The sequence below is a fragment of the Ostrea edulis genome, chromosome 9, assembly GCF_947568905.1.
Source record: "Ostrea edulis chromosome 9, xbOstEdul1.1, whole genome shotgun sequence".
In the NCBI taxonomy this organism is placed as follows: domain Eukaryota; kingdom Metazoa; phylum Mollusca; class Bivalvia; order Ostreida; family Ostreidae; genus Ostrea; species Ostrea edulis.
In genome coordinates, this window is record NC_079172.1 from 43,075,105 (window position 1) to 43,089,330 (window position 14,226).

A 14,226-nucleotide genomic window follows, 5' to 3' on the forward strand; every position below is an offset into this window, starting at 1 on the left:
TTTGTGGTGCGCCCCCCGCCCCCCCTTGCAGTAGACTTATGCGCAATTAAAGAAAAGTTCTTTTTGTCATACATTTGGAAAGTATTCTGAAATTTATGTTTGCAAAATTGTATGTTCAAAGTATTTTTTGTCATTTTGAAATATATTTAGAGGATGCTTACAACACTTTGCTAAGATGAAATCTGCAGCCAGTAATTTTTTTTCTGTACTTAAGTTTACAAAAAAATCTAGATATGTTCTGCTACCTTGATCATATTTACTAGAGAATTTTGTTTTGTCCAGAAATATGAACTACTGGGTATAAAAGATTTTCAGGGGTTAGTCTCAATAGCTCTGCAGGTGCAGGATAATGAAGTTGAGAAATGCTTGGAGTTCCTACTCTGAGAAGGCCCCGTTTTACTCAACCACTTACTGCAGAGAACTTGTATTATGTGTATTGTTAATATAATGATGTTCTGCATTATCAGAGAACTGAAGAAATACACACAAAAAAAAATTCTTTTGTGTAATCTGAATTTTTCATGACTTGGAAGAGAAAATATTCTAGTTCAAGTTATTAACATATGCGTTACATAAATGAGAGTTTGTCGTATAGATGCAAAATTGTGAAACTGATGTATCAAACAGACTTTTTTGGTCAGATGAGTTCTACGGTAGACTCAAATGGAGTCCAATTGATGTTGACTTGTGTAAAGTGTGTTTGCAGAAAAGCATATTGTGTCCCATTGACTTCTGGAGTAGATATTCTGTGTTTTGAAGTGAAATTTCAACTTTTGAAGTCAAGGCCCAGGACGAGTTGATAAATTTTGAACAGCCTTCACTCAGTACCATCATGGAGCTTATCTCAATGTCAATTAACCTGCAGTCTCTTCAGGTATACAGCTTATAGAAACAAAAGAATCGTTCACTTTTGACTGTGCTCTAGTTTTATGAATGTAAATGGAGTAATATACAATTTACCAATTAGAACTGATATGAAAGTGAGTACAATAGATTTGTATACACTTGTGTAAGTAATATGACTAAATGGTATTGTTTCCTTTTGAAATTGTCTGGGATTTATGGAAACAAGCTCATTTCAAAGAAATAGGTTATACACTATTGTTTAGAACGCTATTCGATGACAAAAGTGGGATTACTGTGAGTTTCATGGAATTAGAAGGAAGTAATGAATAATGACAGATAATAAAGTTTCCTGCCTCCATATGTACTTAATTGATTTTCTGAATATTTTGTGATATATTTTAGAAATTAATTTATCAATCAGTGATTTTGTTACCAAGGTACGTGATTTTATTGAAAAAATTTACATTAAAATGTCCTTGGTTAGATTATAGATCTCGATAATATTTCTATAACAGTGTTAAAAACCGAGTTGAAGATTTCTGTGCATCCAAGAGCACCTTAAAATGTTTTCCTTTTTACATTTGAATAATATTTAAATGTGTTTTTGATGTTAACATACGTGCACATGAGTAAGACCCAACCACATATGAATTATGTCCTAGTTTGGGAACTGTAAAATTCCCCTGTCAGTTTATTGAATGGCTTTTATTGGTTATCTAGCTTCACAGAGTCAAAATTTGCTCTTTTGTGAGTGAAGGTAAATTTATCACCACCAATGAGTTGATGAAGCTTGCTTTTATCAATTTTGCATTTTAAATGCTGTTTGTTGCTACTTAATTAAGCAAATTAATCTTGTAGAGATTTAGAGGGAAGTGCTGTATTGGATTAATGCAGATGAAATGAAATACTGTTAGCTAAAGCTAAGCTAAAATCAGTTAGTCAAACAAATATGATAAAACACAGGATGTAAGATACAGTTTAAATCTCTTCTAATACCTGGCTTTATTTGTGTAACATGTGGGGGAAATTAACACCTCCCCCATCAATTAGCACATGCTCCTGAGAAAGTAATTAATTTAACTTGGTTAGTCATAGAAGTCCAGGCTTGAAATCTGTTCAATATTTTGTTTTCCATTCAGATTAGGTGAAGTAAGTTATTCAAACATAATGGTGTCAGAAATGTTTGACTGCAGGGAGCCAGGACTGATCATGTCAACAGTAAATACTCAGAATCCATCACCTTTAGTCCCTAGTCACTGATTGGTCAATCACAGTTTAGTGGACAAAGCTTGATCTGATTGGTTGAAGTTACAAACATATTATGCTTCACTGGGAATGCAATTAGGGTGTGAAAACACAGGATTACATGTGAAATAAGTACATACAATCTGATTTCCATCTCAACACCAATCAATTTGTTATAAAAGAAATCTTCATGTGACATTGTAATTGAACACTTTTATGTTTTCCCATTAATATAAGGATAGATGAAACTGTTGAAGCCTTGTATTCGTTGTTAACCGTCTCTAGACATATATGTATATATACTTATGAATTATAAGTATTATAGCCGAGATGTATTTAGATATTACTATCAAAAGACCCTGTGTTGAAAAACGGCAGAAATACGAGAGATTACATCAAAGTGTCAAGAAAAGAAACAGTGAGAATGTGGACAAACCATTCAGCATTAGAAAACTTTCAAAGAGACTTAATAAATCTTTAGTTGTTGGAAAACTGAGCACAGTAAGTGAATCATTTAAATTGTTACAAGAGGATATATAGTGTTAAATCTAGGATCTAAAGAGGGCACACATATATCATATGTTCAAAAGGGCACTTTTCGTTGCAGCATTAAGACAATTTCGAGGCGCTTTCATTGTATCATACTATGATAGTAATAGAATAATCATTTTGCCTCTTTAAAAGTTAATACCTGCTGCCTTGATTTTAAACTTTTCAATCAACCTTGTGAAGTAAAGAACAATTTGTTTATATTAACAAATATTTTTAAAAATTTTAAAGAGAGAAAAGGGCATGGCACAATTAAAAAGGGCATGGTGCCAGCCAAAAAGGGCATTGCGCAGCGCCATGCTAGTTTGCTTTAGATTTAACACTAATATACATATGGCTCATTTTAGCAAATTGTCTCATCTCTAGTCGAATTTAAAAAAAAAGATATATGAAGATTTCTTTTAAAAAATGGAAAAAGAGTTCTTGCAAGCAATGAAAATGTTGTATTTCATTATCAGATGTAATTGTATTATACAAGGTTACCTAAAGTCTTTTTTTTTTTTTTGGTTTGAATAATTTTATTTGCATGTCTGCACATTTTATGATGTTTTGAAATAATCTGTGCGTCATTAAGAGACACTTCAGAAACTTTAAGGGCTCATTTTTATTTAATTTCTGATCAAAGATGGAATAGATCGGCAGTGCAGTATTTTAATTGCCATTACATTTAAAACTTGCACAGCTGATACTTTGATACGTGTCCTAAATCAACAGTCCAAAAACAAGGACGTTGTAGTCACGGTGTTGTGAAGATATCAGGTCCCACTTCACCTGGTGTCTCGAATAAATCTTCATTCTCCTACTGCTAGTCTCAGCTGACAGGAAGTACAAATTGAAAGAAGGAAGGACATGAAAGTCGAGACGGAGAGAGCTACAGTTGATAACCTACGTAGGAATTCTGAGGTTCTTTGGAACTCTGGGTGATGTAGTGGCTGGAGACAATGACAGGCTCTGTTTAATGAGGATTGTGAAGGACTGCCAGTCTTAGCTCGTGATGTTTTTGGGCAAATCAGAGACTTTTACTCTCGGGCAGGATGACTTGTCTGTGGGGGTCATGTTTTCACCCAGTGGGAGGTACCAGAGGAGATGGGTAAGCTCAGGATTCATCTAATGTTGTGGAGGGATCCAAACTTGACCATTACAGTGCAGTGTTTTTTTTTTAAAACATAAGTTTGACGTTACATAGACCTAGCTGTCGGTTCTGTAATGTTTCAACTTTAAGTAGATCAACTTTTGATATGAATATTGGTGCTCTTTATTTTTGATGTAATAAAAGCCAGAACACCATGCAGTTCCAAAATAAAGTATGTAGATAATTTAGCTTTGGTTTTGTAAATGTATACATGTAGGTTAGCATCAATGCTCTATATATCATTGTAACGTATACATGTTAAACTCCAAATTTAATATGTCACTCATTCAGTTGTAAAACAATGAGACAACAATAGCTACCGGGCATTGTTCCACTCCAGTTGTTCAGACTATCCACTTTGATTTTTTTTTTAATTCTGTAATAAAAACCTTTGTTTTTTAATCAGATGATGAACTAGGTGACAGAGAATCTTAAATCATGTTAACAGGTACTATCTAGGAGCTAGGATTGGTGTTTTCAAAGAACTGCCTACAGGCTGATAATCAAAGATTAGGACTAGGAAAGAAAGGTGTATAGCACATGTAACAGTTCTAGAGGACAGGACTGTCAATTTCCCCTGTAGGGGGATCAGCTGATCAGTCAGTTTAATAGTAGTGTTGATCAATTATATTATGTTTGTGTAAACTTGGTGATACATCTGTCAATCTTGCAATTAAAAAATAATTTTCCACTTGGTTATATAGCTAAAATGCATTGGTTTGTGGAAGGATGTAGAAAGTGTTTTCTGATTGAACACGTAGACCCTCTTGATATTTTGAGTTGAATATAGGCTTCTATATTGATTGGAAGTTATTAATTTCATCCTGTGTGCATTTTGAAAGAGAAGAAAATGCATGTCTTGGAGTTCAGATCTGAGAATCAATTTGATGTGAGTGAGGATGTTTTTGGTGATAGTGAGGAGGATGTTCTAAATAGGAATGTGATGGTGAGTTATTTTGCTGAATGTAGTTGATCAGGTTGTTGTCTGCGACACAGAAAGGTTGTCCATCTCATCTCTCTACCTTACAGATAGGTAAAATATTCCAGTATGTACGAAAGTTGTGAGGCCAAAATAGAATATATGTGTGTTTCCTATTTCACTTCCCCCCCCCCCCCCCCCCCCCAAATTAAGTAGGGTATGTAGATAAAACATTTTATTTTATGGAAACATTTTATTTGAAATCTTAGTTTTTGATACATTTTGAATACATGTCTATATATTCATTTCAATTACCTTTCAAACATTTTGAAGATCAATAGTAGTCAAAATGTAAATCAGAGAAACTTGATTGAGAAAAGAGAAAACAAATCCCAGTTCGAAAATTGTAGATTTTTATTTTATTCATATATATTGTCAATGAAATCTGTAGGGTTTCCAGCAAAAAAGAGAGTTGGGAAACCTGAAACACATCTATTTTATTTTGGCCTGAACTATAGTTATGCAAGAACATTTTCACCTCTTGTTGCACTACGGAATTAGTATTTTTCATTTTTCCTAATTTCAGTCTCTCATCGCCTTGGAACATGATCACCAGGCCCAGCGAATATCTTCAGCTGGCAGTGTCAACAACATTAATTCTCACAATAGTGATGATGATGAAGATCTTAAAGAGGAAGAAATCGGCAGGGTTGCGGGTTGGGCAGTCAATTTTGAAAAACTTCTTAAAGACGGAGCAGGATTAATTGTTTTTACCGTAAGATTCTTTACTATTTAGGGACAAATTGAATATTTTCTTTGATATCCTAAATGTACTTATGATAAATGATGTTCATGTAACAGCTTTTATCATAATGCGAAGAAAAGATTTAGTACATCACCTTATTTTTGTAAACCAGTAGATTAACTATTTCAAAGTGATTTCGCTGGTATGCTCTATATCTTGACTTCTCTTAAAAAGGAATTTAAATGTTTCATTGCATAAGCTTATAAAGTTATTCATATATTGAATGTGAATTAACAAAATATCTTGTTGTGAAGGGGAAAAAAGTGAAAGTGTTTGTATATATACTGTTGTCATGATCGATTTTAAGTCAATCATCAATTCCAAACGTTGTCGATGACTGACAATGAGATTTAATGATTGAATAATTATATTTAGCTAAATATTGCAACTGTCTTTCTTTATATTTTACATTTATTATTCCAAAATAAGGTTTTATTACCACCACATAACCTCTCAGATGTTGTCATCAGCCATTTTAATGTGTTAAATGTCCGGGTAAACACAGTAAACAGGATTTATTCCAGTTTAATACAAAGCTAGATATCTGTTTGATATTTCTTAAATTCTCATTGTTGACATTAAATTTTGTAGGAATTTTTGAAAAAAGAATTCAGCCAGGAAAACATCATTTTCTGGAAAGCTGTGGAGCAGTACAAAAAGGTCGTAGAAGCTGACAAACGCAAAGTCAAAGCCAAAGAAATTTTCTCAAAGCATGTGTCTGTAAAAGCCACAGATCCAATTAATATTGAGCAAAGTGCTCGGCAGCAAGTGGAAAAACAGCTCGACAATCCCAGCAGTGGTACATTTGATCGGCCACAGCAAGAGGTAACGATACAGTTCAGTCTATACTGTAAAAGAGTTTTTTAGGTATCTGAAATGAGATCGAGACAAATGAAGGGAACTCCTGTTGTATCCGGAACTCAGCAGAACTAATAAAACAAAAGTGACAGTTCTGTCACATCTGCTTACTGTGACCAGGAAGCTGTTATATTGGAATCAATAATGGGCTAGTTTTGCGTAATCAGACATTTCAATCAGGGAAGTGAGAAAGAGAGAAATTGTTCCCTTTCTTTCTGCATGTATTTATAAACTTAAGGAAGCATTAAAGGAATAAAGCAATTGCTATTTAAGTAGTCTCAGATGTACACTGTTTTACTCACCCAGATTTTTAAGCTGATGAAGCAGGACAGCTACCCTAGGTTTATAAAGTCTGAGATGTACAAGGTCTATCTGATGAGAGAAATGGAGGGGAAACCTCTACAGCTGCCGAAGGTTGAGGGTGAGGAGCACGCAGGGAAAGGAAAGAAAGACAAGAAGAAATCCAAAGAAGCAGACGACAAAGACAAAGAGAAGAGGCGGAGATCACTGCTGCCCTTACCATGGAGCAAGAGTAAGTTTACACTGGTCCACAAAAATGTGGATAGACACCCATACTGTTCCACAAAAATATGGATAGACACCCATACTGTTCCACAAAAATGTGGATAGACACCCATACTGTTCCACAAAAATGTGGATAGACACCCATACTGTTCCACAAAAATGTGGATAGACACCCATACTGTTTACTGGTCCACAAAAATGTGTAGCCCACACTCGTACTGGTCCACAAAATTGTGGATCAGACACCCTGAGCAAGCTCTTTCAGTGTTCAGATATAGCAACACTGTAAATTCTGGAGAATTACTTAACACTGATATGAAAAAGCTTTTACTGTTTCTCTGATTAGATTATTCATTCACATGCTTACCGGTATGTGTTGAAGATTTGTTTTAAATATTACACCTCCTCTTATTGAATTTATTTTTATCCTAGAAAACAGTAAGCAGAGTTTAAAGGCAACATCGGAAACGGATCTGAAGAAGCAAAGCAAAGAGAAAGAGAAGATGTCAGTGTCATCCTCCTCGATAACCAAGGAAGTAAACAACAACATGACGTCACAACGTAAGCCTGCGTCTGGCCCCGGAATCGACCTCAGTACGATGAGGAAAGAAGTCCAGGCAAATACGAAGGAGGTCAGTAACCTAGCGTGGAGCTAAGTCTGGCAGATATTGATTGTTTTGTCCTTGACTTAGGAAAGAACAACTGATGGGGATAAAAAAAATGTTAAGGAATTGTTTATCTTTATGCTTTTAGAGTTTTTTTAAAATGACTCAAATGTGTCCTCTACACACCTGGCCACGCACACACATGCACACACACTCAAGCACTTGCATACATATACCAGAATTGAAAAAAAAAATACAGATTGATTGATTTAAATCCTCCAAGTTTGTTTTTTTCAAAACTTCAGAGTTAATTGATTGTTTTGCATCCCATCGAGAATTTTTCACTCATATTGATACTGATAAAAGTGAAATAGTATTGATTTTTTTTGTCTCACAGACCAAAGACAAGGATGGAACCGAGGAAAAGAATTTGAAGTTTTGTCGCGTGATCCTCCCCGACGGATCCACCACCGTGGTGTGTACAAAGCCTGGACAGAACGTCCGCACAGTGCTCGGTCGTTTGTGTGAGAAAAGGGGTCTTTCCATCGCAGCTGTTGATGTGTTCCTGCTGGGCTCAGATAAGGTAGGAACATGGTGCGTGTTTGAAATTTTTGCTCTGGATTGCCACATGTATAGTCCCACCTGTGAGAGGCTTAGGGGCAACACTAGCTGCAATAATGTAGCCCTATCCAATTTTTTTTTATTCTGACGTTTTCGGGATAGGGCTACAATTCCATAGGATCTCCGTAATGGTGCAAAATAATTTTATGAATAACCGATAATAAACTCTGTGTATTACTCCCAAATGTTGTTTACACCAAAAGGAGTACCAACTTTGTGCTCGGGCATGTCTAATAAAGGTGTTTTTCATTAAATATAATGTACAGCATGCAAAATTCTTCGTCTGCTCCGCCATGCTTGTTATCGCGAGATCTCGTAGGTGGATCTAATGAAAAGCCTAATCATTGACAATCAGCGCGAAAATGTAGTTACTCGAGCCACTTCGACAAAGAAGGGAAAATCATATTGTTGCAGAAAGAATTTACACTCTGCTGTTCGGTTTTTAACTTGATATTAAATTCAAACCTTTTCAATACCGACGAAATAGCTTTCGCCTCCATACTTGTCCATTGATGTAAATACTACCTTATATGGCATATGCAAATGACTTGACAACCGGAAGTTGAAACTTCAGTACATCAAACATGGCGCACAAATATGAATCGAGAAATTGGAATTTATCGAAATTGTTGAAAACGGTAGAATAGAGCCTCACAAATCTAAAGTTGCAGGTTGTAAATTTATATATTGACTAAGAAACATAGAATATCATTTTATTTACGTAAAGAAAGTCAGGAAATGTTTAGAATGAGCGCAAATGTTGCGGGAGTGAATCACTCCCGCATTTGCACCATTACGGAGATCCTAAGGAGTTGTAGCCCTCTCCCTAAAAAAAAAAAAAAAAAAAAAAAAAAAAAAAAAAAAAAAAAAAATCAGAGAGGGCTACATTATTGCAGCTAGGGCAACACATGTATATGTATATTTTAAAAAGAGAAAAAAAAATTCACTACATTTTATTTTCATCTTATTTCATTTCATTAATTTATTTTCATTTCTGCATAACTTCTAGCATCCATTGTAAATATTCTTGCCACTGAGTTCACTCCCCGGCTTGCTTAATGAAACTTTCAACTTATTCCACTACCATATTAGGCTCACTAATCCATGTTTCGTCTTTTCCAACTTCATCGAACCCAAATCACATCTTTCAGGAAAGTAGCGATGATAAAGATATATACACGTGACAAATTTGAAAAATTTCTGATTTTGATTTTAAAGAGGGCTGTTTTGTGAAATGATAAACAATATTTTCATTTTTTGGAAAATTGTTTTTTTTTCTTTTTACCATGAAATCATATACAAATTTTGTGTATTGATATTTACAAAGTATATTAGAATTCAGTTGGTAATGAAAGATTTAGGTACCAATAGATTGTGTTTAATTTCCCTAGAAATCCTTCCAACCAAAATTCTGTTGGATTGAGCTCGCTAAAAAGTGTTTTCTCAGGTGTAGGGGTCTGAGGTGTGTAAAGAGTTTAGAGACATTAACCAAGGTTCTTGCTAGTAGGAGTACTTCTATGTAATGCAATTAACAACAAATATTTCGGGAATAAAAATGTTCACTTTATTTGTATCATAGGGTACTTTGAATCATCAACAAAGTTGAAAATTTCCTCATGCTTCCATTATTCATATATTTCCTTAATATGTTGAATTCCCTGTAAAACAGATGAACTAGATGTCAATTCCTAATATTCATATTTCATTGCCTTCATTAACAGATGGAAAAAGGTTTATTACATACATAAATGAATGTAAAAAAAATTTCTGTTAAGCAAAAAGAAATCCTCACTGCTATATATATGTATAAACAATAGAATTTTACTGATTGAATTTCAGCCTCTGGATTTGGGGGAAGACATTTCTTCACTGGGGTCAAAAGAGGTTATGATTGAGAGGCGTGTTTTGTTTCGGATGGACCTTCCCCACAGAAAATCGATAGGAGTGAAAGCCAAGCCGAATCGCACAGTGCGTGATGTGTTCAAACCAATCCTGAACAAATATGGCTTTAAGCTGGACAGCATTACTGTACAACTGGTAGGTTCAAAGGGCAGACAACTGGTGAAGAGAACGCAGAAAACATAACTTAATGGCTACAAGGGGCAAGATCAAAAGATCGATGTCGGATAAAAATTTAAATTCAAATACTTTGGGGGAGGAAGAGTGGTAAAAATTCACGTAAATTTCTGTCATCCGACATCAGTTACACTTTAGTGGAAAAAGAAAAAAGACAAGTGACTGTTAAAAACCACATAATAATATTACATTTCAATGAACATTTCATAATTTTAATGTACATTTTCATTTGTGAATAAACAGTAGAAATGATATACAGAGTATTATTTATAGTTGTATGTTTTTACTTGTTAATTTTAGTTCATCTTCAGTTTTAAAGGGGGTTGGAGGTCTTGTTGAAAACTCTATGAATTTAGTTTTTCATCAGACATTGAACTTGGATCTCACCCTTTATTATATCTGGAATCCAAAACTCATCTTTTGAAGATCTTTCTGATTTTTACTGAGTGAATTTTTGTTGCTTTTGTAGTCGGGACAGACAGGATATGTCGACATTGATGAACAAGTGTCCACTATTGACAACCAGCGAGTTGTGATCGCCACTGTCGAAAACTCGGGATCTCAAGGTAAATAGGGAGGCATGTTTATTTATCATGCATCAGTTTGTCATGTCGTGCATAGCATAGTTCATTTGTTCATGCAGTCATTGTTGAATGTAAATATATCAAATTACCCCCTCCACTTCTCATACTAACAACAAGTATCATAAACCATTTGTCTTCATACTCAGATTTCACTTCACCCATTGATTCATTTTCATTTACCATAGCTTTAATTCGAAATTAAAAGTCATTAATTTTTTCATGTTAGAAAGTTTAATGATAAAAGGGAGACAACTCCTAGAACATTTTGGGCATTAAGTGGCACAGACTTGAAGATGTGGGGTGCAGCCTTTAGGCAGCTGGTGAAGGGAGTTTTATAACCTGCATGATGTATTAAAACCTTTCAGTCACCTTTTCACAGTAAACCAGATATAATTTGTTCATGCTTGTAAATCGATGAGGGAATTTGAAATGTGCTAATTAATTGTTGATTAAGGGGGATAAATTCATGATGTCTGGTTTGTTGTGACAGCATATCCTGGTACTCTGTGTATATATAGCAGGAAGCACGCTAATTGGAGAGGAATAGATTGATGGGGGAAATGGAGGGGAAAAGGAATTGTATAAAGTTCAGTGCTCCAGTTAGAGTACCCTGCATTTGCACGTCATGTAAATTTGATTTATATCAATCAAAGTTATTGTATTAAAATGCCAACTTTTTGCAAATGCACAATTGCACATAATTGATCTTATGTTTTATCACAGTTTATATGCACATATATCAGCAACCAAAGAAAGTAAATACTACAATTTTATGGTTAACTCTGGCACTTCTAATAAATCGAGCACTTAAAAATCTAAATATCAAATGATAAAGAATTCCAAAATTCTCATTTGCAACACTCATTAGTTAGTTTTACCAGAGACATATACAACAGAGATTAGCAACTTCCCCAATCCTTGTATTATCCTGTCCCCTGTTTTTCGGTAAAAATGCACACACTGATTTAAATGACGTATACCGACTTAAGTATGAATGATATCAATATCTGTTCACCATCCAATCATTTCAAACTTGTTATGTGTGATTCCAATTTATGATAGGAGCGAAAAAGAGTTAAAGCAACATCAATTTATCAAACCAATGAATAGGAATTAACGATTTATAGGTGGGACCGTCACATATTTTAAGCCAAAAACATGCCGCCGTAGGAGTTGCTTATCTCTGTTATATACATGTATGTCTCTGGTCTTACTTACAAGTAGTTTTACCTGATATTGTTACGTTGGTTCCGTTGTCTGAATGAATTTGGATATCTGACTCGAGATTGAAATTAGGAAAAAACCTTGAAGCAATATTAGCTCTCATTTTGGTGTCAGGGAACTTTTGTTGTAAAATAGTGATTTACTATTTCAGTGAAAGAAAAAAAAAGGTTTATACATGTGAACTTTTGTTATCAATATTTGTGTTAGAAAACCTATTCAGAGGCTCTGAATGAAGCAAAATTACATAATTGTCTTCCTGTACAAAAATTGATTTCTATATAATGATATATATATTTAATAGAACTCAAATCTTTATTTTGAAAAAATCTTAGACTTAGTTTCAATTTTATTAATGATTATTGTTAAAGTTATGTACAAAACTATCACGCTAGCACATTTTTACCACAAAATAAGATTGAGAGCCAATATTTCTTTGATTCAGACAACGTTTATCAATGTAATTTGAAGAAGTTTTCACTAATCAACTAATGTACTCACCTTGTGCATGCGTTTATTCATTTTGCTAACAGCTAGCGCTAGTGAGGGCTCCACATCTAGTCTCTCGCCAATGGCTGTAAAATATCCCCCTGATTTCCACATCGACCCCCAGAGCTGCTCGATCTCACTCGATGCAATCACCAATCGTATCTTTGAGGATTTAATGAAAGGCAAATCCAAGGTGGCTCATAATTTTGACGAACTTGGAATTTTAGATTTGGAATCTCGGGAGAAGGTAACTAGACAAGCTTGAGAGAGATGCAGTGACACTACAGTGATGTTTATAGCTTGTCTGCCTAGATTCACTCTAACACTTGACTGTATATGTATATATTATTATTTTTATGTATACAAGTGTGCATTTCAAAATTTTCCGATTATAATTTGCTGTGCTGTATTTAACAATCTCTACTTGGATAATGCCGGATATACTGCATTAAACTTTGAGAGAAAATGACCAGCTATGGACAAAGAGTGTGCTTTGGTTGTGAATTTTTTTTTATCTGAAACTGCAAAAGTTATTCACACATCAGAAGAGCCATTTCAAGTTGTGGTTGGGTTTTCGGTGATGGGCAGTCTGTGACTGGATCACATGGTGGTTGGGAACACGGTGGAGTGGACGGTTTTGGATGATGTAAGTTGTGTGGCTATTGTACTCTGGCCTGGACTGTGTATCCAGCCCCCTTGTCATGTCCTGGCTCTGCATAAACCTCCAGAAAATTCTGAAATCTAAAATTATATATAAAACAAGAAGCATGCAGGAAACGACCTCTTGTAATGGCTAGCGTCTTGCAACATCTCAAAGTTTAATGCAATGTTTTCCAAATGTAGAACACCTTGTGTGCTTAATCCCTCTGAAATTAAATTTGCTTTTTCTGTGTAAAAAGATGAACATGTGTATGATAATGTAAGTATATGGCTTTGTGTGTGTGTGTCTGTAAGTAGAGCGTACATAAATCTGTATGTTAGTTCTATGTAGTCACACTCTAACATTTTGTTTGCTTATAGCTTCAGATTTAATACTTTATGTTTAGCATTGTGGATATAGCATTCAAAAACTTGGAACTTTTGAATTGTAGCTCATGTCTATCAAATGCTAATTTCCTATTACATAACTTCACAAATTTCAATGCAAAAGTATTACATCAGGATTGTACTTTCTGCTTTAACTTTAAAACGTTTTAATTATTTTCTTTAGTTTTTATTTATTTCTTTTTTTGTGTATGTTTGGAATTTTACATTGGTTGTAATACTTGTTATTAAACATAATGAATAAATTAGTATTTCTTTTGACTTATATTGAACTAATGACAATAGTTTTCTGTTCTTTGTGGATGCACTGTTATTGTTACATTGACTTTGTTTGAACCAGGTTGCGTTTTTCTGTTGAACAGGAAGTCTCGAGAGGAACAGCAGAAGATCGTCCATCTTTGGGTTTGTTTGGTCTGCTGAGAAAAGACTCAGCATACGGAAAACAGGCGTCGGAGCAAGCAAAGACGAAGACCAAGCACAAAGTTACATTTAACCTGCAAAAAAATCAAACACGCAAGGCCTCTAGGGACCCAGATGGTAAATGTTATAAATACCTCTTCTTACCACTTTGTGAAAAGTTTCAAGTAATGATTTTCATTTCCATTTTTAAATCTTGCCCCTTTTGCCCTCTATGTCAGTGTGTGAATTTAGGACTGGAAGAAACTGTTTTCTTATTTTTAACACAAATGTGTTTAGATGAATTTAAA

At 34.6% G+C, this 14,226-nt stretch overlaps 1 protein-coding gene across 5 annotated transcripts in view; it reads left to right on the top strand.

Annotated features, from left to right (window-relative positions):
* LOC125659267 (regulator of G-protein signaling 12-like) overlaps window positions 1-14,226 on the top strand; it is a 73,764-nt gene that overhangs the window by 57,964 nt on the left and 1,574 nt on the right. For 3 of the 5 annotated variants that reach the window (XM_048890883.2, XM_048890881.2, XM_048890880.2), the window contains 9 exons: window positions 5,278-5,466; window positions 6,088-6,321; window positions 6,661-6,886; window positions 7,312-7,511; window positions 7,882-8,067; window positions 9,945-10,142; window positions 10,651-10,747; window positions 12,520-12,722; window positions 13,882-14,056. In XM_048890883.2, the coding sequence (XP_048746840.2) occupies window positions 5,278-5,466; window positions 6,088-6,321; window positions 6,661-6,886; window positions 7,312-7,511; window positions 7,882-8,067; window positions 9,945-10,142; window positions 10,651-10,747; window positions 12,520-12,722; window positions 13,882-14,056 (1,708 nt within the window). Of the gene's footprint in view, window positions 1-5,277; window positions 5,467-6,087; window positions 6,322-6,660; window positions 6,887-7,311; window positions 7,512-7,881; window positions 8,068-9,944; window positions 10,143-10,650; window positions 10,748-12,519; window positions 12,723-13,374; window positions 13,395-13,881; window positions 14,057-14,226 lie in introns of all 5 variants that reach the window. The other 2 variants (XM_048890882.2, XM_056149302.1) reach the window with 2 other exon arrangements.